General features: G+C 43.1%; 1 protein-coding gene across 3 annotated transcripts; it reads left to right on the top strand.

Moving 5' to 3' along the window:
* Positions 1–1,410: 1,410 nt before the first annotated feature.
* On the top strand, positions 1,411–27,887 carry LOC103184674 (neuronal calcium sensor 1). 3 transcript variants are annotated; one of them, XM_042337199.1, is made up of 10 exons: positions 1,411–1,494; positions 2,608–2,740; positions 4,748–5,332; positions 17,351–17,375; positions 21,794–21,932; positions 22,597–22,675; positions 23,125–23,213; positions 24,711–24,788; positions 25,245–25,368; positions 26,165–27,887. In XM_042337199.1, exons 3-9 carry the CDS (start codon positions 5,269–5,271, stop codon positions 25,341–25,343), a joined length of 573 nt encoding a protein of 190 aa, XP_042193133.1. In that variant the 5' UTR covers positions 1,411–1,494; positions 2,608–2,740; positions 4,748–5,268; the 3' UTR covers positions 25,344–25,368; positions 26,165–27,887. The 3 variants fall into 3 exon arrangements, with proteins under 3 accessions (XP_042193133.1, XP_042193134.1, XP_007901014.1); XM_007902823.2 differs by lacking the exon at positions 1,411–1,494 and adding an exon at positions 2,141–2,267; XM_042337200.1 differs by lacking the exon at positions 2,608–2,740.
* The last annotated feature ends 6 nt before the right edge of the window (positions 27,888–27,893 follow it).

The raw sequence follows: 27,893 nt of genomic DNA on the forward strand, positions 1-27,893 counted from the left end.
TCACTTCTCAGAAGTTCAGAAGCGATGATCCTTTACATTTGATTCACACCGTTCACACCAGGGGGATGCCTCAAAGTGCTTCATCGAATTTACTGTATTCGTGTAAAGTAATAATAATAATCCTTACATGTGTCATTGGGACTGTAGTGACTGTGCATTTTGTAGTTGAACGCATCTCTCATCTGGAGGAATGTCACCAGGACCCAGAGGAAACTCCTGAGCAACACATCGATCGTTCATGGCTCGGGTTGGCCTAAATAATAATGTAATGCATTTGGTACAGCGCCTTCTCACCTGGTTGAGACGTCTCAAAGCACTTCACAGGATATACTGTAAAGTGAATTGACCGTATATTTTGTGGGTGAAACGCGGAAGCCAACTGCGCACAGCAGCGTCCCCACAAACAGTCGTGGAATAACATAAGAACATAAGAATTAGGAGCAGGAGTGGGCCATTCGGCCGCTCGAGCCTGTGTCCCGCCATTCGATAAGATCATGGCTGGTCTTCAGACCTAACTCTAATTACCTGCTCTATCCCCATATCCCCCAATCCCTCTATTTTTAAAAAAATCTATCAGTCTCAGCCTTGAAGATGTTCAAGGACTGAGCATCTACAGCCTTCTGGGGGAGTGAATTCCATAAGTTCACTACCCTCTGAGTGTAGAAATGTTTCCTCAACTCTGTTCTAAAAGTCTGACCCTTAATTTTCAGACTGTGACCCCTGGTTATAGATTCCCTACCGGGGAAACAGTCCCTCAGCGTCTACTTTATCAGATCTTTAAGAATCTTATAAGTTTCAATAAGATTTCCCCTAATTCTTCTGTACTCTAGAGAATACAGCCCCAGTTTATTCAGCCTCTCATCCCAGGAACTAACCGAGTGAACCTACGCTGCACCCCCTCGAGGGCAAATATGTCCTTTTTTTAAATAAGGACCAAAACTGATTGAATGGGTTGTTGCTGTGTTGTACCCCCACATTCACTCCATGGCTGTCTTGTTCACCTACTAAACAATCATTGTTAAGCGCTCCGAGACCCCAATTACCTCCTTTACCTCCCCCCCATTACCTCATGTCCCCCCCTCCCCATTACCTCATGTCCCCCTTTCCCCCCCTCCCCACCCCATTACCTCATGTCCCCCCCCCCATTACTTCATGCCCCCCCCCCCTCCCATTACCTCATGCCCCCCCTTCCCCATTACCTCATGTCCCCCCCTCCCCATTACCTCATGTCCCCCTCTCCCCATTACCTCATGTCCCCCCCTCCCCATTACCTCATGTCCCCCCCTCCCCATTACCTCATGTCCCCCCTCCCCATTACCTCATGCCCCCCCCCCCCTCCCCAGGAGGAGGAGAGAGCGGTTCTCGTTCAAACGTGACATCAACACAACGGGCAAAGCGCAGCACGTGACCAGGAGAGGGCGGCACAGGCGCGCGCAGTGGCGGTTGCTGTGGGAGACGCGGCGGCTGTGAGGCGGGGATCGGCGCCGGCACCAGGTACAGCCCCCGCCCCACCCCGACAGCCCCTCCTCACCCCCGCGCAGGTAGTGAGCTCCCCCCCGGGCCCGCTCTCCCTCCCCCCCCCCCCCGGGCCCGCTCTCCCTCCCCCCCCCCGGGCCCGCTCTCCCCCCCCTCCCCCGGGCCCGCTCTCCCCCTCCCCCCGGCCCGCTCTCTCCCTCTCCCCCCCCGGGCCCGCTCTCCCCCTCCCACGCCCCCCCCGGGCCCGCTCCCCCCCCCCGGGCCCGCTCCCCCCCCCCCCCGGGCCCGCTCCCCCCCCCCCGGGCCCGCTCTCCCCCCCGGGCCCGCTCCCCCCCGGGCCCGCTCCCCCCCGGGCCCGCTCCCCCCCCCCCGGGCCCGCTCCCCCCCGGGCCCGCTCCCCCCCGGGCCCGCCCCCCCCCGGGCCCGCTCTCCCCCCCCGGGCCCGCTCTCCCCCCCCGGGCCCGCTCCCCCCCGGGCCCGCTCCCCCCCGGGCCCGCTCCCCCCCGGGCCCGCTCCCCCCCCCCCCCGGGCCCGCTCCCCCCCTCTCCCCCCGGGCCAGGATTGAGCTCCTTTTGCAGGTGTTGCTGTTCTTGCAGTGTGTGTGTTGGTGTCGGGGTTACATTCCTATTGCATTGAATCTGTGCAGAGCTGCGGCTGTGTGTGTGTGTGTGTGTGTGTAGGTGGGGGGGCACTGCGGTGGGCGACACCCGGATCAGTGAGGAGCCGATGTGTGTGTGCGGGTTGGGGTGGGGGGAGGGGAGTCGGTGTGTCGAGTAGGGTCCGTGTGGTTGGTTAGTGCGGCTATTGGTTTCCAGGGGGTGGGGATGTGGGGGGGAATGTACTGCATTCTGCTGCGAACTTGCATTTGTCTAAATTTTGCGTCAGTTGCTGTGTTGTTGTCTACGATAATGATAATAATAATAATAAATCCCTGCATTTGATACAGCGCCAGATCACGTCTCCGAGACGCCTCAAAGCGCTTCACAGGATATACTGTAAAGTGTAGTGACTTGTGTATATTGTGGGCGAAACGCGGCAGCAGCGTCCCACAAACAGTCGTGGATCGAAGTGACCAAATTTTGTTTTTACGTTTTCTTAAATGTGCATTTTTTTTTTCCTCTTTGGCTTCAGCTTAAATTGATCTGTATTTTCCGCTTGCGTGTGAGAGAGTGAGAGAGAGAGAGAGAGAGAGAGAGCGGCAGTGTCTGGAGGCTTGTGCTTTCCGGGTATGTGGTTATCAGGAGCAAGTCTGTGGGATCTCAAGGTACAGGATATTTTTTCACTCTTTCTTTCTGTTGACCCTTGCAAGAAAAAACCTAAAACTAATCCTTGTCAAAGATAAATTAACATACCGGTTTAAGGTATTGCATTTATTAAAACATAGCATCAATTTCCAAACAAAATGATGTACAGTTGGTTAAAGCGTTATGAAAGGAGCTGATCTGTTGAGAGAGTGCAGTGTTCTTTTTGCCAGCTTCTGGATTTGAAGATTACAAAATAAGTGGTACAGCTTTGGTGACATGGCACACGGCGAAATATCAGCCATTGTGCTCTCAGCAAGACTCAGGAATTCAAACTATTCAACGATGCTGTACTCGGTGATGTAAAGACTTTTTTTTTTGGTCAGCCGGGTGTCTGACACATGGGGAGATCCATCACCATGCTTAAGCGTATCCAAACCAAAACGAGAATTCCATGTACATGTGAAAATTCGTTGGAGTGGAGATAAAGAGACATTAAAAGGGAATTCATTTGCAAAAAATTTTTTAAAAAAATTCTGATCCGATGCTTCCTTGTATCGGGATTGGTATGGAAATGGTTAATCCTTTAGATATCTTTGTGTATGACGTCAGCCCTCCTTGTTTGGTATGCTGGAGGAGCAGACTGCAAATCTGCAAATTCAGATTGATTAGCAGACACTGACGTATCTACACGTTGTGCCGTGAAGTGTTAAGACCGTGGGTGCACACCCCTTTGATTTCTCCACTGCCAGTAATGCTGAGAGGGAGGTATGGGGGGCTGTGTGTATAACTGTCTCCTGACTCCTGTCACCCATGACACCTCCGGGGAAGGTTCAAGAATGTGAACCTTTCTCTGAGTCAGCAAATTCTGAAGGAAGAAAAGCGCAATTTAAATAATATGTAATTATAAATCTCAGTAGGTTGGTTGATTTGATACTCATTTTATATGCAGAAATGTAATAGAAAATTTTGCAAACCAATTCCATTTAAGGTTCGGTGCAGATGAGATGACGATTTTTAAATTTGTTCAGAAACCAGATTTGCTTTCATATGAGAGTAAAAGGGAAATCCCAGAGGTCAAAACCAATGTAGCACTTGTATTCTCACTCCAGGGGTCTCTGCAGTATTTACAATGCATTTAGTTTCTGCTGAGCACAACAGCAAGGACATGTATAGGAGATCGAACGCTCACTTGTGCAGTACTAGGTACTTGCGGACACTCTGCTGGCACGAAGCCTCAGGGCAGAGAAATTAATCTATGGTCGATTGAATTTACAGGGGTACACAGAGAACTGTTGTCCTTTTTAAATTAACCTCCCCTCCCACCACATTTTTGTTTACCCAACCGTACCTGAAAGTAGTGACTCCCATTGGTATGTAGGTCTGGGAGCAATCATAGACCTTGTGCCTTTTCTGAGTGGCTGTGAGTATGTTGTGAGCCCTGTTGCCTCTGCATATATACATTCCCAGCAGAGGTTGGTGGATTGCTATTGGTAGCAGGAATTCTCCTCCTTCTCCAGCACACAAACACAAAGGAAGTTTGTGTCCTCACTGCCACATGGCTAAAGTAGCCAGCTCAATCCACAAAGGCCAAATCTGGGATCTCTGTTGTTTGGTTCAGTGTCTCACCATCTGGTTCTTTTAGGTACTGTGACCATTTGATAATGTTCTTCCCTATTTATCTCAGGTCTCTGTGTATGACACACCAGCCCCTGAAGAGACATATGGATAACTTGCTTCTAGGAATCTAATACTATATCTTTCTGTAACCAGCTGTGATGCATTTGGCGGCCCAAGATATTTTGTGTTTCCTTGCATCTGAATTTGAGGGAGAGTAAAATGTCAAGATTCAAATAATTTAAAACCAAAGCTGTGGACTGTGAGATGGTAATTGCACGCAGCCTTTGTAAATGCCATCAGATATTCTGCTAATGGAAGCTTCTGTCCTACTGCAATAAAGCTTTTGAGAGCTGAATGTAATCTGGCTAATTGCATTACTGTGCACGATAACTGCTGTTTGTCTCTTGCAGGCTTTCAAGCTGCAGCAGTGATTAACCGCTCCTTATATAATAACACAGGACAGCAAGGAAGAGATGGTCGGACATAGAGCTGAAGCATTATAATCACACCAGAACTATTTAAAGTGTCATCATTCTCCTGAAATAGAAGGCAGCAAAACAAGCTATTGTGGATCTAGAGGATACCAAAGAAGAACAATACCTGAAAAAACACCATCTGGCTATTGAGGCAAATTCATACAAATAGGGACAATATTCACAAGAACTCGAATATTATATAAATGAAAAAAAATTCAAGATAAATTCTGATACTTTTCAGTCTTTAACCTGCTAACTAAGCCTATTGTGGAGAGGCAAACCTGACTCTTATTAACCAGGGAATCCAAGCATTGCTCTTTCTAGAAAGGCCTGTAAATTGACCATCGTTTGAAAACTCCTTATTTCAAGCCCTGCTCTGGGGGTTCCTTTGAAATTCAACGTACTCCTCGCAGAAGAGAGAAGCTTTCTCATGTTGTAGAGAAAAATCTGTTGAAATGGGGAAGTCCAACAGCAAGCTAAAGCCTGAGGTTGTGGAGGAACTGACGAGGAAAACCTACTGTAAGTATAAACCAAACTTTTGAATTTCAAAAGTTTATTAATGACTAACCATTTTGATTAAATATTCAGCTGTTTCAGTTTCCCACGTGTGTACGATTCTTGTAGTGTGTGAGAGGTGTGTGTGTGTGTGAAATTGAAAAAGAGAGATAAATAGAGATTCAGGCTATTTCCTCTGTTGTACTTATCTCTGTGTAAACAGGCATGAGGAGGTGCAGAAGAGCAACCTAAACTGATTCTCACCTTCTGACTGCTGACAAGCGTCACAATATGCATCTATTAGGACTATCCTACCCATCCATACTTTGACTCGCAGAAAGAAGTTCAAAGTTTCACTGGTGAGCCAAATGACTTAGATGACTGCAGGCATCCAAGCTTTTCAAACCATTTCAGCCCCATTGCTGCTACACTTCTTACCTTCCTCCTCATGTTGTTGACCTTGGAAGGCTGAAGGATTGGGATCTTGTGTTCATCTGAATGAGCTATTTGTGAATATTGACAATTGAAAGCTCTGTTGTGTTACATTTCTGTTTCAAATCTTCCATAGTAGTTTTGTGCTGAGATTGAGTGCTATATGTACAAGGATCTGGCATTTGCCGTTTCTTTTCAGCAGCCAAGATGGTGTCCTCTGGCTCAGTTTCTGGTTTGATGGGGAGATGTATGGGGAGCCACAATATTGCATATAAAATGTTTGTGGGACACTGCTGTGCGCAAATGGCTGTGACGTTTCGCCCACAAAATATACAGTCAATTCACTTTACTGCAAAAACTCTGTGAAGCGCTTTAAAACGTCTCAAAGATGTGATAAGGCTCTATATCAAATGCAAGGATTATTATAATTTAGATTGACTTATCCTAAATGAACCACTCTTTCTCCCCCCCCCATTGATTGGTAATTACAGTACAAAATTACATTTGGAAAGCGCTTTTCATGTTGAGAGGATGCTCCAAGGCGCTGAACAGTCAGGGATTAGGACCGGGGGTGGTGGTCGTCTTTGTTTTATTACCGTATTTCATTGAATTCCAATTAGCTGTATAAATATCTTCACAAATTTGGTTATTAATGTAACACTCAGTAATGCACTTCAGACATGAGGTATCGGGTTTTGGGTCAAATTTCAATTAGCTTGTAATCATATTCAGCGCTAGTAATATGTATGTGACATAATAGTGTATTCACAATAAAGGATTTGTCCAAAATGTTTATGTGAAACAAAATTTGGTATTAAAATTTAAGATAGAGCAGGCTTGTCATGAGTACTCCGCAGAATTTATAACGAATAATAATAATAGTCCTTGTATTTGATATAGCACATTTCATGTCAGGAGGATGTCTAAAAGCGCTTAACAAGATGTTCTCTAAAGTGTAGTGACTCAGTATTTTATAGGTGAACACAGCAGCCAATTTGTGCACAACAATGTCTCACAAACAGTTTGTGTTTAAGACAAAAACACATAGTGCTACAAATAATTTGGAGAAGTAGTGTTAATGTTAGTGCAGTTTTGAACCGGGAATTATTTATCATTCATAGGGCAAAGATTATTCTGCATTTTAAGTCTATAAAGTGACTTGATGTGTTTTGTTTTCCATAACCCTTTTGAGTTCCACCGTCTAGGGTTTATAAGAATTCAATTATCCTTTCAAATGTTTGGTTTCATCTCATGAGAAGCTATAGATTTCTGTGCCTGTTCGTAACTTTCTGTCAATGTTACTCTTCAGTTCCAAGGAGACCTGTGACAATGCCGAATCTTCCTCATATTACTATCCCATTTATGGGAGGCACCTTATCTCCAACTACTTCCTCTTCTCCAAGACGTTGTCCAACGTGATGGGAGTTCCATAAATTCAAGTTATTGTTGTTCCTCCCAACACCAACATGACTGAGATCAGAATTTAGTCATTTGTTTCTCTCCTTCACATCATTGCATCACCCGGTTCGTAATTGACTTCTGTTATTACCTTCGCTTCCTTCCCCTCCACCCCTCCTGATCCAGTCCCCAGATAGGGTCCAAATCCTCGACTGTCCAGTGCCTTGGGCCGACCTCCTGACATTAAAGATGCTATACAAATGTAAATTGTTGTTATAAGAAAAAATGCTCATAGTTTTACAGTTTGGGAAATGTGCCTTCCGAATCAATCAGAAACATTTGCTTTTTGAAGTTTGCATTCATTATCTCTGCCGTTGCCACAAGCCATCAACATTTATTTTGGTAACACCAGACATACTTAAGTAGGATGGAGGACAGGGAAACTCATGGAACTGTGTGCTTAGACTTATTTGTTCAGAAGATGACACATTAGTTTGGGTTTGATCCGACTCACTGGGTTTGGATGGCAATATGTGGATATATTTTAAGTTGTTTTGTTTGTTTAGCATTCCTTTTGTTTTCACTGAATGAGAATGTAATGGATGTATTTTAGGCTCTGTCCAAACTTATTACATTTTTTCAGTATTTTGCTGATGAAAGGAGGTGGCTGAAAGCAGGCCAAAACAGTGTCAGGAAATAAATGCTCAATCATGTTGGAGAAGAATCTTATTCCTCTGCAATATGCTTTTATAGTTAGACGTTTTTTAAAAAAATGAGCTCCCTTCTGAATAAAATGAAAAAAACTGCGGTAAGATTTACTGGAGCAGATCCTTTGTAAATCAACTGTTAATCAAATGTGGTGCTCTTAATGATTGATTTGAAATGCGCTTCAGGTGCTACGGGTGAAATTACCTGCCCATAACCAGCTAGCGTAAAGTGCTGCAGTACTTTTTTTATGTGTATTCATTCACGTAGCATTACTCCATTAAATGGTGCAGAGATGGACTTGCTGCTATGATGTTATTTGCCAGCGCCCTTACAACACTGAATCTATCAGATTGAAAATGAAAAGTAGATGCAATTTGCTAAAAAAAACAGAGGTGAGAATCTGAATTAAGTGAAATTCAGTTTTCTGTTTGAAGATTCTACAGGTGGGGGTGTGGGGGTGAAATGCGGAGACAGTTGAATGTTTTCTCAGTGGAAGAATGTGTTTTCTGTTGGATTTCCTGGTCTGCACAATCCGGGAATAAACTCAGCTTTGCAGATCTTGGAGCATATCCAGAACGTTGTATGCTTTCCATCTGCAGCAGTCCATGAAATTACATTTAAAAATAGTACCCCCTATTTTACACCCAAACATTTACACAGCGCTTTCCTGTGCCTTACAGTCTTGTCCTTTCATCAGCGGATCCCCACTGTTTGGTCAGTTGGGAGCGTGCATACTTCTGGGATATGAGTTGAGGGAAGAAATAAACTGATTCACATTGAGTAATATTGCAAAGTCCACTCCTTTTTGAACTAGGGTACAGTGTTCTGACCAATGTCTTTCTCTCTCCCCAGCCCTTTTCACCGCTTTGGGACACAAACGCAAGTTTTTGTTTATAACCTTTATATAATATTGGTGTAGCTTTATAATAAAACATCCAATTTCTGTTCCCCTCTATATGGTTTACATTTTCATTTACGTTCTGAATGTTCATTTGAGATAAACCTGATTGTTGTGTCCTCGTATTTCTTGCTACTATCCAATCCAGTAATAATGAGTTAGAGGTTAGATCCATGGTTCCCCTCCGGCAGCCAGAATGTCGACAAAAGTAGAGTAAAAAAAACATCTGGGTGGTGAATAATATTTCAGAACACAAAGGCTCATTATTTTAAAAAAAATTAAATTCCGAAAAAAAATAATAGGAATCAACACGTCAGATGACTTGGTAATAGTTGCCATTAGGATTAGGGTTTCAATGTCTGCCACAAATCTGACACCCAAATCAGCTGAATCAGTGAGCAAGGCCATGTGATTCCAAGTCCCGACATGGGACTTGAACCCAAAATCTTCTGACTCAGAGGTGAGAGTGACACTGAGCCAGGCTGACACCTAAATCAGCTCGGGCCAGGCTTTGTTTTGGTGGAGAAATTAAACTCTGACCAAGGTTCAGTGGCTATGAGTTCCAGTTTATCTGGTTATTCTGATCGCTGTGGTGTTTTTTGTTTTGATTTAAAGGCTTTCTTTTAGATCAGGAGTGCCATGTCCAAATGGGTTTGCAGTTGCTTAAAGTGAAGCAGTGTTACAATACAAATTACAATGCACATTTACATCGGGAAGACATCGCTAAGCCTTAATAGCTTGCTTAGGGAGAGAAAAAGGGAAAATGTCAAGGCCGTGTAAAGAAAGTGAAAAATGCCTCATTCGAAAGTCAGCCATCATTATGAATGTACTGTGGAAATTGGAAAGAAATAATGAACCAAGACAATATCTGATTACAATTGAAAGGACAAGCTAAGTAAAATACATTCAATACATGGTTATGAAGTTGCAGTATTCCAAAGAAACTGTTGTGCCAAGATCAAATTGTCAGCTAATATAGCTATTTTTATATTGTGAAAAACAAGCAGTACTTCTACTCTGCCAGCATTCTTTTGGATAATAATCCTTGCACTTGTTACCTTCTCGTGCCTTGTATGCCTTCATGTGGGGAGGATGTCTCAAAAGTTTTGCACAGAATTCACTAATGTAGAGTGACTGTATTTTGTAGGCCAATGTCTACACGGTATATTTCTGTAAAATATAAGGGTTGATTCAGGTTCCGACTACCTTCCCCCCATCCTACAACTGGACTGTTTTCTTGACTTCAAATGTACATTGTTCAGTTCATACTGAGATAAGACGACAGGCACTGACCTTCTGATGGGTCCCTTTCAGCATAATCTGAGCGAGTGTCATTTCTTTTTGGCAGCCTACACATGGAAATCCAAGAGATCGATTGTTGAAATATCTCCCTGGAGAGACGCATTCTGCTTACCTAATTCCGAAAAGTATTAGGCACAGTGTTGGCAAGAACCAAGGCTTGGAGACCCCAGAGTGTGCGTTGGGGTAACTTTTGGAGTCTAACCAGCTAAAACTGCATAGTTTGCCATTGATATTGCTGTCTGGCAAGCTTTCCCGCTGCTTGTCCAGCTAGGACTGCCCTACCCATTAGGGCTTTGGCTTGCAGGGTTTACAGGAGCTGAGTGGGGTACCCCCAGTGACTGGTCTGCCCTTCCAGGTCTTGCTAATGAGCCAGGTTGGCTGTGCTGTTTGTCAGCAGTGCCCTGGAATACTGTGGACCCACCTGGCTCAAGAGCCGGACTAGAGACCGCTGCAGAGGGCAGGCTCGATTCCGACATTCTGTTGCCAGGCATGTCACGTTGGAACCAGTTCAGCTCCAAGGAGACCCCGCTTATGAGCAAGTGTACTGACGAATAGAAGTAGAAGACATATTCTGAGGACCTGTTGGGAAATGAGTTCTGTCCTGAGAGTTGCTGATCTACTAATTGACAAACATAACATTGTTGGTGAATTCCAGCTGGTGCTACACCTGGGATTTAAATCCCGTTCCACAAGCCTTTGTTTGTGTTTTGTTTGTGTTTAACATTCTGATAAAGAGTTGAAGTTAATGCGACAAAGAGGGTTTAAACCTTTGGGTTTAATCTGGTTATATACCTTGCAGTCTGTTGTTAGTGTTAATTTGTCCATTGTTGAGTAAAAGGGACTTAAAATATAGATGCTTTCAATATTCTCTTCAAAGAAATTTTCAAAGGACTCCTTGTAGTCAGAGTCTGATGTGGTCATGTTATCTCCCTGAAATGTAAAAATAATTCAATGAAAATAGCAACTTGCAAGAAGCTTTATTCTGCAAACGCACACCTGCACAACAGCAGGATTACAGGGTGGCAGTGGGAAATGGAAACCGTGCCAGATTTCTCTGCCTTCTTCGTTGCACATGCACACAGAGCAGCGGTCTGTCTCAGTGTGCAGCCACAAACACTTGCAATTTTTCACATCTGCGTTACTTCTCCTCTTCTCAAGCCGGGCGTGGGGAGAGACTGAAACGGGCAGAACTGCCGTCTGGTCTCGCAGAATCCTCCGCAGCAGCGAGTCCAATGCTCTACACAAACATTTTCTCTCCCCCCCCCACCTCTTTCCCCTGCCACCCAGCCGAGGGGCTGTTTTGGCCAAATTAGAGATATGCTGACAGGCAGATTGCAGTACCTCATTGCAATATAAACTGAATTATTTTAACTGGACAATAGACTGTGCTTAACCTTGGATCCTCTATTCTGTATGGTGTAGTACCTGTCTTGCAATTGAGCTTGTATCCACTGAATCAATATTTTAATCATGAGAATGTTGAATTGTGCTCAAAAAAGCAGGTTGTAGTTTGAGTCACAGTTTTGACTGCCATATCTTATTCAGCAGCAACCAATCAACTATAAGCTTCTTTCCCCTAAGAATTGTATAGAATCGACAGCAACAAATCAACTGTGAGCTGATTTCAGTTAATTTAGACTGATTTCTCCTTTTGCCACAGTGTTCTAATTGATACAAGGAAGTAACCTTGAAATAAAGCTTACACTTTTATTTTACAGGTGCTTATCCAGTTTCCTTTTGTAGGATTCTTACAATCCAGCCTCAATAACTACCTGTGGCAATGAAATCCACACTCCCTTAACCTCGTCCTCACTTTAGTGATTACTGCCATTAGCTGTGGTTGAAGTAGAATCCATCAACTTGATGCATACAAAAGGGAGCAGGGAGTTGAGAGCTAATGGGGAGGTAGGATTAGGAGAGGAGTGTAAACATTGGCATGTACTAGTTGGTCTTAATGGCTTGTTTTGTTGCTGTCCATTCTATATAATTCTTAGGGGAAAGAAACTCATAGTTGATTGGATGCTACATTGTGTTTTTTTTCTCTCACCTCATTTGTGGTAATACTGAAGTGGAGGAAAAAAAGACAGATGTTTACTGACTGCAAAACCCAGGCTTGTTGAGGACATATGGCACTTGACAGGACCCATTTAGTGTAAGAACATAAGACAGTACGGTGTTTTAGCAACCCATCTGCCTTTGCACCTGTGAGCTTCCCAAAGAATGTGTAGCTGTGCAGGTTCCCGTGCTTTGTGTTGATATAATTATGAAATGCCAATTTTTTCATCTTTGTAAAATAATGTGCAGAAATAGGTTGCTGGGTTGTAAAACGCGGCATCACCTCAGTGTTCAAATCTGAACAGGAAGCCCTGAATGGAAACAATGCTTTCCACGTAGTGCAGGGCTCACACCTGCGTTGGTCAGATGTCCACGACTGGGTGGTGGTGGGGGGAGGAAGTGGGGTCTCCTTGATTGAGCCAGCTCCAATCTGATGTGTTTGGCAACGGAATTTCAGAATAGAATCCAATCTCTCAATCTCTGAAGTGGAGTCCTGTAGCTCAGTGGTTAGAGCACTCGCTTTGCAAGCGAGAGACCTGAGTTCAATTCCAGGCAGAGGGCGAAACCTTGGGCAAGTTTCCTTACTCCACACAGAGCCTAATAATAATCCCTCCAAAAAAAACCAATAATAAATTGGTCATTTTCAATCTACGACTGTTTGTGGGACATTGCTGTGCGCAATTGGCTGCCGCGTTCGCCCACAAATATACAGTCAATTCACTTTACAGTATATTCTGTGAAGCGCTTTGGGATGTCTGGAAGACGTGAAAAGCGCTATATCAAATGCAAGGATTATTATTATTAAGTGGTCTCGGTAGTCTGGTTCCTGAGTCAGGCAGGTCAATATTGCTCCAAGGCATCGTTGATGACAGTTGTGCTGATCTGGTTCATTGGTAGAAGTTAGAGGGGCAGACCAGTCACTTAGGGGCAGGGATTCTTCCCACTCAACTCCTGTTAACTCTGCAAGCCCAAACAGATAGGGTGATCCTAGCTGGACAAACAGTGGGAAAGCTTGCTTGGAAGTGCCTGGCTATCAATGGCAAGCTATGTTTTTAGTTGGTTAATCTCCAGAAGTTATCGCACACTCTGGGGTTCCTAAGCATTGGCTCTTGCCTACCTGAACCATATACTTTCCAGAATTAGGTAAGCAGGATGAGTCCCTCCAGGGAGAGAGCGCACATTGCATTCCAATAAATATTTCTGGAATTTCCATGTGGGATGCATGGAACTGGCTTGATTAAGCACAGTGATGGGTTTCCACATGTGTCAGACACCTGGCTGACCAAAAAAATTAAGATATGAAGTTTTTCTGAGGCATTTCTCTTCATTTAGCGTTGACCTCATGAGAACGTAAAAGGACATATGGAGTAATTTACACATTTTCTGTTAATATTATGTTAAGCCTGGTCGGTATTGCACCTGGTTAGGTTATTGCAGTATCATAATATGGTTGAACTAAACTTTTCCAAGTTCCTTTTATTTAGTGAAGAAATTCGGATTTGGACCGTAAATGAATTTTAACTCCAGTGGAGCAAGAGAATTAAGTGCTGGAGATGATCAAAGCATCCCACATGGACATTGTTTACCTAAACAGACCTGTAGGTGCTCGATCTTTGTTTGACGTCTAGCAAAGGTAGGAGAGCAAAAGCAACCCCTGTATGTCAGGATATAGCAAAGAAGGGATTCTGCAGCAAGGTAAGGAGAATCGTAACATTCTGCAAAGTCATGCTTATAGTTAACAGATCGGTGTGGGAAGAGGTTGAGATAGAAAGCTGCTGGCTATGGAATGTAAAATTATCAGGGAGCAGCTGTATAACTGGGTCAAAAGTGAATTGTTGTCTTGAAATCTGACAGAAATCTCCTGCAGGGAGAGAAAATGAGCTTAGGAAATCTGACTGATCTTTGTTGAAGTTTACGAACCAGGAGCTCACTGTCTGTGCTGCGTTTGCTGGTCTCAGCTGGGACAGCATAGAGAAACACAATTAGGCACGGCCTTTCCAGGGTTAGGGATGGAGAAACAGCCAGGACTCCTGCTCTTGGTCCCTCTGATTGTGCACGTGTGGCAGGCGGGTGATGAGAGATCAGGTTCCACTGTGATGCCCTCTCGACAGTGTCTGCTGACACTCACTTCAGTGACTGTCCAGCTGGGTACAGAGGAGAGCTTTCCAGTTGCCTGCCTGATTTGTGCGTGGGAGTAGGAGAATAGTGATTTAACAGTTTTTTTTTTTGGGGGGGGGAGTCTGTGCCATGAGCTTGCTCCACTGCAGCACTCAGAGAATTTAACGAAAGGAACCTGAGAACTCTGCCTATCAAAATATCTTTGAAATGTTTATAAGATAGAGTATAAATTGAAATGTGGGAGTGTCCCTTGATCTAAAATTCTTTGGATAGACAGTAACATGACCTTAACTATGCTTCCCTTGATACCTGCCAGTTAGCAGACTCGCAGCTAACCCTAGCTTTAAATCACCATATATCACATGCAAGTTTTATTAAAGCTAAATTTGATTCAATTTTGATGCAATGTCAAATGTTTATCGATTGATCTGAATGCAAATTGACAGCAGAAATGATGTGAGGCCACTTTGATGCAATGGTCTTGGACTTTCACTCATCACTGCTCGCATTGCAAATGAAACTGATGCAAGGCACATTCCCGGGCAATATGCTGATCCGTCTTTTTATGTTGGAAAAGAACGAGCAGAAAAAATCTGCTTTGCTACAGCACAGGGCTGTGTGAGTGGGCATGCTGACTTGCTGAGCTGTATTACGTGCTGTATAAAAAGGGGTTGTATTAATTCATTAGTTCCATGTGCATATCCAAATCAATTGTTTTTTTCTCTAGATCCAATCCTGAAAGCTATTGGCAAAATACTGCGGCATTAAAAAAAATCTGGAAAATTTGCTGAGTTTAATCCCAAGGGGCTGAAGCTGTGTGTTTACTACTCCATCATTAAATCGAATTACTTATTTTATTTTAAGCTAATTATTGCAAAAATAATCTCATTAAATGATGTCAAGTGTTTGCAACATGCAGAGCAATACACCTCTTTTGTGCCCCATTCTTCTTTCAAACACGTTTGCAAGATTATTACAGTTTTGTTTCAGTAATAATTTAGTGTCCTCTCCCACACCAGGTTCCGCAATCCTATCATCCCCATCACCAGCTATCACTGGCTCCACTGGCTCCCATCCCCAGAGAATCGAGTTCAAGATCCTCGTCCTCGCTTTTAAAGCCTTCCACGATCTTGCCTCAGTCCTACCTCTGTGACCTTTTAAAACCTTACCAACCTGCCCACTCCCTCTCCTTGGCAGACACTGACCTGCTTCCCGTCCCCCACACTCCGCAGTGGCGGAACAGGGTCAAGGGGCTGAATGGCCTATTCCTGTTCCTGCGAAAAGGAACTTTTTATCATGTTTGGCCTCCAGAATGATGCAGGGGTAGAAAGATAATTGTCTGATGTGCATTAGGCTTTGGTGTGGTTCTGATCTCGCAGTGGACTGTGAGGCCAGATTTGAGCCACATACACTGTTGGGCTTTTAGCCTCTTTGACCCCCACTCTCTGGAATTCTATCCTGGAGATAGCCTCGCCCCTTCCCTTGCCTTCTTCAAGATCCGTCTCAAAACTTTCCTCTTTGACAGTGCTTTCGGTCATCTCAACAGCTTGGCACCCATCCCCCTCGAATCCAACCCCCTGATCGGGTGCAAACCCTTAACTGTCCAGGGTCTTGGGATGTCTTTCTGATGGGGAAGGTCTCCCTGGTATGACACCCACCTTTGCTCCCTGAAGTCCCAGGCCCATGTTGCTGAAAGCATGTGGCCTTTACCTGCCTTTGCTTCATAATTCTTTTGTTGTTAATAGGATCAAAGCTCAAGATATTTCTGAATGTCTTAGGAATTTCCATAAATGGGCTGCAGCCAATCAGTTTTCCTCCCAAGCATTTGTATATTGTAGATTATGTCGTTTTTTTTAAAAAAGCTGCTTGACTCTGGTCTGGCCATGTGCAGTGCAGATCCCAGATTGAATGGAGCTTGATGCAGGGAAGTGGACTCGGTAGTATTTCTGGATGTCTGATCTGAAGATGGTTTTGTGTGAAACATACTGCAGGAATTTATTTCAGCACTGCAGTGACCTAGAATTTGCCTGAAGTTGACTAGAAGACTTATCTGTAAAACCTGCATTGATAACTTCAGACACCATACTAACTTTTTTTAGACCTTGAAGATGGGAAGCGAGAGCAATAGCAGAGGCAAATGAGAGTTTGGAAGACAAGTCAGCCTGGGCTGTCTGTTCTTGGAGACTGCTGAGGGAATGGTGGTGGTAGAATCTCAGGAAGTGTTCACCTGCCTCTTGGGATTGATGTGCTGGAGCTGCATGGAAAGGGGGGTGGGGGAGAGGGGGGAAGAAGCTATGTGCAAAATGTGCAGAGGAAAGGAAGGAGCAATGTAAAATGAAGTACAAGTGTAGATTCATCTAATAATAATAACTAGCTGTACCCATTACAGCTTTGCTTGCAACCAAAGGAATGAAGGTTGACACAGACTCACAGACAGATAATTCGTCTTTATCTATACTCAGCTGGGAAGCTGGAGCAGCCTGGGAGCCAGAGGATTTCATTGATAGATGACTTGAAGTAGCAGACAGCCTGCAGCTAATGTTCCTCCTGGGACATGAATTTATCTCCTACCATCCAGATCCGTGAAATGTGATTGTTGAGAACGTTAAGGTCCGTGGACAATTAAAATGAACAGAAACGTTTTATTTCTAGAAAGATACTAAGTGTTCCTGAAGCATTAATGTGCTTCACAATGTGCTTTGCAATCAACTGTGTTGAATGAAGAAAATCGTCTTTTATTACTGTTTATGTATGACACATTTACCTTCTAAAACATGCCTCTGGAGGCAACTCCTCGTGAAAAAATGGTGTGTTGGATGTAGGGAACATTACTCAGCAACTAATAATCATTGCTATCATATTCAACATCTTTCTTGTAGCTGAAAGTGGCAGCAACACCATGATAAAAAGCTGCTTCTTGCATCAATGTTACGTGATGAGGTGGAAGATTTGCATTGAGCTCTTATGTATTATGTATTATGACCTGTTACTGATATCCTCTAAACCCAGTAAAATACAGGTAAAGATACAGTGGTAGTGTTCAGTGAGAAATTACTTGATTGAATTGCAGGTGATAGAGGATTGTTGTTGGAAATTCTGTTAATGTTTCTCTTTATTTTTCTCTTTTGCAGTTACAGAAAAAGAAGTCCAGCAATGGTGAGTTCAGCATTCGTAATCTTTTTAAAAAAAAGAGAAACATTTCACAGGTACACAGATGTCTGTTTGATCAAAAGGAATTTATTCCATACATAATAAAGGTCATCATAGATTCCATCCCTCGTCCTTGCTGCGTTAACACGGGATACTACAGTTGTTGGCGTTCCCAGTCCTTAAAGATGGCAAAGAGGGAAATAGCTGGTGACCTCTAGGGTAAAGGACAGGAGGTGTTTTGGTGCTTATAGAACCAAATCCTAGCGTGAGTCAGGAATGAGGAACGGGGACACAAATTGTAGGAAAAAACACAAATAAAAAATTTCACATGTGACAGCCCTTTGAATTTATGGCCCTAATTATTTTTGCAGTCTGTAATTATCTCTGTGCATGTCTGTTCAACCACAGTAAATCTGCAATACACGCAGTGGGTCTGATGGTGTAGGGAACAAAGTTGAAGACCACTTTGGTTAGTGGCTCTGCGAGTGACTTCTGTATATAGAGAACAAGGGGTGGAGAAAAGAATTGATTGTTGCTGCAGGAGGCAGCCACAATGGGGGCACTTTGTATAAAAGTGGCTGCCTCTTGCAAAAACATCTTACTGATTCCATTGCCTCTGAAAATTCTGATCTCCAGCATGGCAGGAAGAATGTTTAAATGGCTTTAATTCTATGTGGCACGAATGCAATCTTGCCAGGCAGGCACTTGGGACTGGAACAGTAGGTGGCAGTGATACCACAGCTGATATCTTGCCCAACACTTAATTATGTAACTAACTTAATTACATTAAAGTGTTGAAGTCTTGAAAAAATCTCCTATTGAATTCACTCTGAAATCTTTGAGGTGCAGAGAACTCTAGCCATTGCTGCATTGCAAAACAACAAATTATATTTGTTTAGCGCCTTTCACATCAGGAGGACGTCTCAAGGTGCTTGGACGGTCAGCGATATTCACGTGAGCTGGTAGTTGGAGAGGTGGAGGGCGGGGAGGTTAGGGAGATTAGGGGTAAGAGGGTCTTGAAGGAGGCAAGGCGGGGCGGAAAAGACAGTGGGTTAGAGTTCTAGAGGATGGGGGCAGAGAGGCTGAAGGCCCACCTGCCAATGGTGGGGTGGGCAAGGGAGGGGACCTGTCGCAGGCCGAAACTCGCTGAGCCTGCTTCCTTCATAAATGAATACTTGGGTGTATTGTTATACTATACAACAGTTTGATTCTTTATTGGATTGTGTTTGACATTGCACACTGCATAACCAGACAGGAAAGGGTAATATTATGCGTCTTGGAAATGGCATTCTCTGCAAAGTGTTAAAAAGAATCAGACAATCATGATGTTATTTTGCAACTGAGGAACATTTGGAGTAAAAAAAAGTACTTTTTAAAAAAGAGGGCAAATAACTTGCATCGACTAAGAAATGTTTCAACATGACTGAATGACTCATTCGGGTCTTAGTATTTTGGTTAACATTTAAGATTAACGTGGAAATAATTTGCTTTAATAAATCTACCTTGAGTTGACATTTAATTTAAAACCGTTCATCCATTACATTATTATTGTCCAATGGAGTGTCACTCGACTTATCTTTACATTTGTGTTGGGGAAGGTTTTTTGGAGTCCATAATAAAGGATGAAACAACAAACCATCTGGAGAAGGAGAGTGTAATTAAAAGCAGCCAGCATGGATTTATGAAAGGAAGGTCGTGCTTAACCAACCTAATCAAATTCTTTGAAAAAGTAACAGATAGCATCGACAAGGGAAATGAAGTGGCTGTGATATATATGGACATCCAGAAGGCCTTTGATAAAGTGCCACATAAGAGATTTGTGGCTGGAATCAGAAGAGCGAGTGGAGTCATAGGAGAGGTAGCAGAAAGATTGAGGGGTGGCAGGAAAATAGGAAACGGAATCGGAGAAAAGTGGATCTTTTCAGACTGGCAAGTAGAAAGTGGTTTTCTGCAGGAATCCATGGTGGATGAAGAAGGTCCTCCAGGCCATCTCATCCCTCCAGAATACCCAAACTACCATCCTCCCATCAAAGAAGCAAGTTGTTTCTAAATGAGTCCTATCACCCTTCCTGGAAATCTGTTCCAGTTGTTTTTTTACCCTGTGGTTAAATAAAAACTTACTGGTCCTCAAATTGCCCTTTGCAACTCTAAACCTGTGTCCCCTCGTTATACTGTCTTGGTGCATTTCTGTAGCACCCTTCACGCGGGGTAGCGACCCGGAGAGCTTGACAGTGTCGGAGCTGAGCCGCAGGGAGCGGGGAGGTGACCGAAAGCACCATCACAAAAGAACGTCTTTAGGCGGGGAACCCTTTGGGCTTTGACACAAGTATGTGATCCCTGAATGAACTCAATGCTGGAAAATCTGATCTATAAATCATGCCTTTAAACCATTTAAAGAGACATTTATAGGCTGCGCAGCTTGGAGGTTGCAGATTCTATTGGAGCGGTTTATTTTCTGTTTTTAAAATAAATCTTGAAGCATTAAGAGCAAACATCTGGGACTAGAAAAAGCCAGTAGCTAATGGCCATTTATTATTTCCAGCAAACCAGTCTGTAAAAGGATATTAACGTCTCCAAATTGGCAACAAAAAAATACTTGAATGCAGAGGAGATTTCAGACGGGAACAGAGTGTAGAAACAAAGTACGAAAGTAGGACCGTCCAATCCATCATTTTCTGCTGGTATCCGTTCAGAGTGGAGGTCACCAGAAAGAAGGGAGGAAGACAATAACCCTGTCGAACTCTGGGCTCAACCAGAAGAAAGATAGTTTAAATCATTAACAGTGAAGCATATATAAATGTGTGTGCTATAAATGTTCATATTGTTTGTTATAAAATGCTATAATTAAGAGAAGCTTGTCACTTTGTTAATGCAACTGAAGCTGTGGCCATGTTGTTGTAGCTGAACGGCTGGTGAAGAGCTAGATACACCGTGGAATCCGCTTTAGCTGGACGCCGGTTAACGCCTGACTCCGGGTGAATCGGACAAAACGCCCGGTCCCGATTAAATTGTATTCTTACCCATTTTAAATACGCCTGTTAATTCAGACAACATTCCGGTTAATCCGGACAAAAGGCCTCACTGCGGCTACTCACTCGGTGTCTCGAGCAGCTCCAGGGAGGAGATGGGAGGAATCCAATTGCGATTGATTGGCAGGTGACTCCAGCAATGCGCGCACACACCACGCACGCACACGCTGCCTTGCTTTGGAGTGTCACCTCAGTCTATATAAATTCCAAATCCTGATGCCGGGCTTGAAACCACAACCTTCTGACTCGGAGCTCTATCAGCTGAGCCAGGCCTACTGTAAAGAAAGTCCTTGAGAGCATGCTGATTTTAGATCTGAAAGCTTTAACTCCAGATATATCTGGTATTGAGTCTACGAGCTGTGCAGTTACTGTCCCCCAGTGGTAAAAGTTAGGAATTGCCTGGTTGAATCTCCTTGACTCCTTCCCCTCCCCACTAAACCAAGATTCTGTAACTGAACACAGTGAAGCCAAGTGCACGAATATATAAGGGTTTAAATTGCAACGATTCATAACAGGAGTCATTGGTCCTCTGCATTACAAATAAAATCGCATTATAAAATAAAATCTCATTCCAGTAACCAAAGGTATGTCACGCTGAACTCCCAGCTCTGCGAGATCTGTTATGTTGGAGCATACCATAGAAGGTCAAATGACATACTTCTGGTTACAACAACAACTTGGATTTATATAGCGCCATCCACTAAAATTATCCACTGGAATGCTGCAGTTGTGTTTAATTCGAGATGTCCTGTCCTTATTGAGCTGGGTGAAATTTCCTTTGGTAGTAGAGTACATATGTGTGTCATTAGAGACTGTCTTCAACACCTCTTTCCTTTTCCTTTCCCCCTGTCCTCACCCCTTCTGAACTATCAGTTGAATATCCCAAGCCCTAGTCAAAAGAGTAGGGAGGCTAGAATGAGTAGAATGTTCACGAGAGGTTTGGATGAAGCAGAGGGTGCTTCCTCCAGCTCCTACCTGCACAAGCTGCAAATCATCCAGAATCCCGCAGCCTCATCCGTGTCAGACCTCCCAAGCCCATCACTCTCATCCTCGCTCGACTCCCGGCAGATATCCCAAATACCCCAAATAAAATTGGTCATTTACTTCATTGTGCTTTGTGGGGCACTACTGTGCACAAATTGGTTGCCACATTTGCCCACAAACTACACTTCACAGTGTATCCTGTAAAGAGCTTAGAGATGAGCTCCTGATGTGAAATCCACTGTACCAAATGCAAGGATTTGTTTTTTTATGAATGGTACATGAGTTTAAATGTTGGGTCAACCAGTGATCATGGCAGAAGTTGTGCATATTTTGACACTGATCTAAAGTGGAACTTTTTAGAAGTTTCTCGCTTTACTGGTGGATAATGTAATTTTAATTTTATATCGACAGGTATAAAGGTTTCATCAAAGATTGTCCCAGCGGACAACTTGATTCGGCAGGCTTCCAGAAAATCTACAAACAGTTCTTCCCTTTTGGAGACCCTACAAAGTTTGCCACGTTTGTCTTCAATGTCTTCGATGAAAACAAAGTGAGGAATTTGCTCTTGAAATTATTCTTCAATCAGAATGAATCATGACTTTGTCCATAGGAAGAGTTTAGAGTTGTCTAACCTGAGAGAAAGAGGGACAATCAGATGTAATTTGTAATGTTTGCCAACAGGATCTGTTGTGTTAATTCTGACCTCTTGTTTACAAAATTCACAGCTGCAAATCGCACGTGAGCAAAGCTCAGCGAGCAATACAGGCATTTCCTACCGGATTTTGTTAACCTGAGATTTGCAATAAACCAACAAATCTATTAGTGAACATTATCCTCAGTGCAGCTCAAATTGAATTCAATGAAATTTTTTTTAACGATGTGAAGACTCCCATCTTTTTAAATGGCGGTAATTTTTCTTTCATCACGCACTACCTGGAGTTCAGGCAGGCGATGTGTTTCTAGAGCCCTGCTAATATTGCTCTGCCCATCTCACTGGGAGGTGAGAGCAGCCTAGGCAGTACCTCCCTGTCCCCTTTTCTCAGCCCTTTCCAAACGTTGTAAGATTGAGATCAGTAACTTCCATTTTCTGCCATTCAATGGAACAGCCCATTTGGGCTCCACTGCATGAAAAGCTCTTATGCTGCCTTTTTTTTAACAACAAATAGTGAGCTATAGATGTGCCATCTGATGCAGATTTCTGAATGACTTTTCAGGATGGGAGAATCGAGTTTTCCGAGTTCATTCAAGCTCTCTCAGTAACTTCAAGAGGGACTCTGGATGAGAAGCTACGGTGTAAGTAACTTGTATTTTTGCTAATTTGGTCCTTGGTGGTACTCTCGGTACAATCTCTCTGAGGATCTCAGATGTGAGGTCACCTTGAGGTTCATCACTTTCAGACATAATTGTTGGATAACAGGATGCTTGGCTGGCTCTCCAGTGCAGTGTTGAGGGAGTTATTGCCAGCTTATCAATGGCAAGTTATGCAGTTTTAGCTTGTTAGACTCCAGCAGTTACCCCAATGCACACCCTTGAGCATGGTGATAGGGTTTCCACATGTGTCAGACACCCGGCTGACATAAAAAAATCAAAAGCAATACAGTGGGAGTGGGGGGAATTCCATCAACCTGAGGCTTAGTTAAAATCTAAATATTACTATACATGTGATTACAGATCTTATTTCACCAAAGTCTGCCTTGAGGTTTGTTTGGATATACATGAATATGTTTGACGTGTTATTCCAGGGGCTTTCAAACTCTATGACCTGGATAACGATGGCTATATCACCAGGAATGAGATGCTGGATATCGTTGATGCCATTTATCAGATGGTGGTGAGTAGGTTATTCAGATGGCACACATTATATTTATATATAAGCCCTGAGACGCAGCTTTCTCAGTTTGACCAAATGTTTGACTGTTTTTATTTTTAATTTTCCTCTACATCTTCATATTTGAGGAGTTGAGTTTTCTGCTGAGATGTGAAAGTTGGATTTTGGAACAAGACAAAACAAACAGGTTATTTGGGGGCAGGGGGAATCATAAATACAAGATGTTAATATATGCTACATAAAATTATGCCTGTGATCTCCTCCAGTGTTGGAACTGAAGGTTCCTGTCACTGTAATGAACGTTAGCTTTTCTTTCCACATTCCCCTCACTCCAGTTGCTGCCCACTTGCTAGATTGACATTGAGTGTTCTCCTCTGCCTTGTTTACTGCCAAGTGCTGAGTCGCTGGCTCCAGTTTTAATAAGTGTGGGGCATTCATTCATATTCACAGGTTAGACAGATTTTGCACACCTTTCTCTCTCAATTGATCTGGCTCCTTCTGTCTATTCTATTTCTGTCCTTAATATTCCAGTTGCCACACCAGGAAGTGTTCTTTTCTCTTATCCAGCCTCAGTCTGCACTGAGATTCTTTCTCCCATTCATTTATCCCAGGAACTTTTGGCCAGAACATAACTTCCCTCAGGGCCATACCCCCAATTACATATCCTCCTGGTATTGGTTATAAAATGTTTGAAAATTCATGTTGTCATTGATTTAAAGATAAGACCTCATGAAAATGTGTCTCACAACCTTGGTGATTTGGACCTCAATACAGCTAGCTTATCTTCCAGTCGACTTCTTTATACAGTAATAATTCCTATAACGTCAGTACAATTCAATTGCAGGGTTTATTGGAAGCCCTCCATGACCATGATCCTTCCTACCTTTGTGACCTGTTAACTCCATCCGGACCTGTCCGCTCCCTCCGCTCAGCAGACTGTGGCCTGCTCCATGTTCCCCACCCGGCCCGCCCCATCAAGCCTTCAGTCTTTCTCCCCCCACCCTTTGGAACTCCATCCCACGGTTCCTTCGCTCTCCCCCTCACTTGCCTACTTCAAGGCATGTCTCAAGAACCCCCCCACCTCCCTCTTCGACTGTGTCTTCGGTCACCTTCCTACCTCATACTCTCCCTGCTCTCCACCTCTCCTGATCCCAACCCCCAGCTCGGGTCCAAATCCTTGACTGTCCAGCGTCTTGGGACGTCCTCCCGTCCTGAAAGGCGCAATATAAATGTGACTTGTTGCTGTTAATTGTCTGTTGATTTAAACTTCCTGCAATATGCTAACATTTCAAACTAATTGTGACTTTTGAGTTTGGACCGCGACTCACATCATTGGAAATAAATTCAGAGTATGAATGGGGTGGGATAATAAATTGGGAGGGAAAGTCCTTAATGCCTAATTCTCACTCATTTGTATAATTGTCTTAGATTCTATAACATTAGCTTAAATTAGATTTTTGCTAATACCAGTGATATTATTGCTGATTTCTGGGCTCTCAGGGTAATACAGTGGAACTCCCCGAAGAGGAAAACACACCAGAGAAACGAGTGGATAGGATTTTTGCCATGATGGACAAGGTAATGTTCTTCATGCTGTGTGCGTGTGTGGGTGTGTGCGTGTGTGATACTCATCCATGCATTCGTTACTTCCCAACTTGACTTTTCAAATACCTTCTTCGCCGGTCTCCACTGCTCTATCATCCACAAGATCCAGCTGATCCAAAACTCTGCCTCCCGCATACTCACCCGTACTACGTACCCCCATCACACCGATTCCAGCCAGGCTGCACTAGCTCTGTATCGCCAAACAGATTGATTTTAAGATCCTCATACTCGTTTTCAAATCCCTTTCTGCCCTGGCACTTCCCTACCTCTCCGACCTGCTTACCCCCCAATTTTCCTCTCGACTGGCTCCAGCCTCTTACATGTCCTTTGCGCCCTCCGTTCCACCTTTGGTGGCTGCGCTTTCGACCACTATGCGCCCAAACTCTGAAACATTCTTCCTCTATCCTTCTATGTTCCTCTACGTTACAGAATGCTGATGGGAAGCTAACCCTACAGGAGTTTCAAGAGGGGTCGAAAGCAGATCCATCCATTGTGCAAGCACTTTCTCTATATGATGGTCTAGTATAGTCTCAGCCACCTCCTTTGTGCCACGGTGAGTTACAACAGATATTGTTTCCTTTTGGACACTTCCTTTGTCAGTACTGTTAGGGACTCGTCTTGTGGAAAGGCCTTCTACATTCCCACTATTTAAAAATGATCTTTGACCTTTTTCCTTGCAATGATCTTCTACCTTAAAGTGAATGTTGAATGTTTATATTCGAAGAAACTGCAAAAAGCAGAAAAAGATTAGAATATGGTTATTGTAATTCTCATCTAAATTGTATCAATGTTAACCATTACTTTTGGGAAGTTGACAGAAAAATATTCTAAAATATATTCGCGGGATGATAGATAACAAAATTAAAAAGAAATTAGATTGTTACAAAGCAGTGCCGGTCAAACTACTGCGGGCCGCTGACTTCAAGAAGTGTCCCTCTTCCCTTCCCGAACATTCGCACCAGTCTAGGCAGTCTAGTTCAATTAGTTTTGTTTCTAGGTTTTTCTTGATTGAATATTTCTTGATTTTATGGCATAAAGAAGTGCATGTGGCCAAATGTTCAGGTGCTGTCTCTCGGAGAACTAGTCATTTATTCTGACGCCTGCCCTTTTCCTAGACTTTTTTTGTTTTCAAGTAGTTATCTAATTTCCTGCCGGCATTCATTCTGCTTCCACTGCTGTTTTTGGTTGTCCATTCCGTGTCCTAATAACCATCTAACTTTGACCAAAGAAACTATTCTATGTTCATCACCGTCACTTCAAAAGTTTATTTTCAACGAAGTTGGGAATAAATTGGAGCAAGTGTCTGTGGTATTTTCATCAGCCTAACCCCTCGTTTCATTCCTTTCCAGATGCTCAAGGATGAAACGTCTTGGTGCCATTTGAACAGTTCTGTGCAACAACTCGAAGGTCTAGCAATCACTCGCTTTCACCCAGATGTGGACAGGAGTGCACAGGCGTGCAAGCTGAGCTCTTTTGCTTGTCTCCATTTGCCAATCTGAGTTTTACCAACCCGAAAAGTTCTTCTAGACTCGAGAACTCTGTGGTAGACAAATGCCTTGCTGTTCTTTGAAAGGACTCGATTGACAGAAACATTGACATTTCCCTTTTTGTACAATTTTAGACAGAATTAATTGCTCTCGCTATGTTTAATTTGGGGTGGGGGTTGGCTGCCCTGACAGGCTCCTTTAGTGTTTTAAACAAAGATGCAAAAAAAAATTGTGTTTCTGCAATGGCTCAGATTTTAGCAGCAAATGTGGGGAATTTTGAATGTTTTGTGCTTAACGTGAATTTTTTTAATCATGTTCAAGGTTTTATTTATTTATTTACTCTTGTGAAAGTTGGTGCTGTACTGTATTCTTGCTGTGTTATTTTTTTTAAAAAAGTTAGTTTTCAAATCACACTTGTATCTTTCAACTATCAAGTCGGGTTTTAAAGCCACAGTGAACATCCCTTATTTATCGTTGTCGTGCCTGCTGTGCGAAGCATCACAGAATATATTTTGTAATAATTTCTGGATTTCACGTTGCCTGGTGTCCTGGGTAAGCTGAGATGAGGCAGAAGTTAGGGTGTGTTATAGGGAGGTTAATGTATTTAAGAGTTCCGATGTTATGAAGCACAAATGTTTTCTCACCCAAACTTTGAATCCCATTCCGATTTCTGTTTTTGTGAGAGGAACATTGTTCATTTTCTTTTCGTAATGTAATGATTGGCTTTTTTTCTGGATGGCTGATGTATATTAGCGCTGTGATGAACTCTTACACGGTTCATCCGGTGAATTTTTGTGACATTTTCTGTACCACGTGACATGCTGTCGTGGCTCTAGATTATGCATGTTTAGGGGATGGGCCACCTTCCATATAACTAATATTCGAGAACTGAATAATGTTTCTGAACCTATGATTAGGCTTTAACGCCATCTGTTATTTTGTAATATACATGCATGCCCTTTTTATTTTTTAACAAATATTTATGTGAAAGGGGGAATGCTTCATCAATGATAAAGGATATAAAGGCTTGTGATATCAAGAGATTACTAGAAAAAGCTTCTGTTCTCTTGCAGCACAAAGGAGAAATCATGTGAGCTATCTTGTAATTTTATTGTTGGTTCAAAGACTTGATGTAGGTACCACTGTCTTGAATTATTTATTTTGCCTGTTTGCATTATGTCTGAACCTGAATTTTTTGGAGGCCATTTGTGTTATCTATCAATTTTTAATTTTTTTTAAAAAGTTTTAAAAATTCCAAAAGTTTGATGGATCCTGAGGTATGAGATGAGGCGTCTGCTCTAAAATGTGCTGTGATGTGTAATGCATTTATAAACTGCTGCTTTGCTTAATGTTGGAATGTGAAACACTCTATAGTGCACAATGAATGCCTACTGCATGGCTGCAAATTACAGCACTCTGGATGTGTCAAGTCCAGTGGTTTATACTCTCCTGCATGGATCTCAGTCCATCACTCACTTGGATGGAGTCCATGTCTATCTCAAGTTTAAGCTGTTGCAGTTCTTACGTCTCCTCCTGCGAGTAGAAAATCTCTTCTTCGACCATCAACAATATGGCTTAATCTGCCTCTGAG

This window comes from Callorhinchus milii, unplaced genomic scaffold (genome assembly GCF_018977255.1).
Source record: "Callorhinchus milii isolate IMCB2004 unplaced genomic scaffold, IMCB_Cmil_1.0 Scaffold8, whole genome shotgun sequence".
Lineage (NCBI taxonomy): Eukaryota > Metazoa > Chordata > Chondrichthyes > Chimaeriformes > Callorhinchidae > Callorhinchus > Callorhinchus milii.

Excerpts from the sequence above, each read along its gene's own strand:
- LOC103184674 (XM_042337199.1), top strand. The coding sequence starts at position 5,269 with ATGGGGAAGTCCAACAGCAAGCTAAAGCCTGAGGTTGTGGAGGAACTG. Across the intron at positions 5,333-17,350 it reads ACTGACGAGGAAAACCTACT|TTACAGAAAAAGAAGTCCAG; the intron begins GTAAGTATAAAC and ends TCTCTTTTGCAG. Across the intron at positions 23,214-24,710 it reads ATGCCATTTATCAGATGGTG|GGTAATACAGTGGAACTCCC; the intron begins GTGAGTAGGTTA and ends CTGGGCTCTCAG.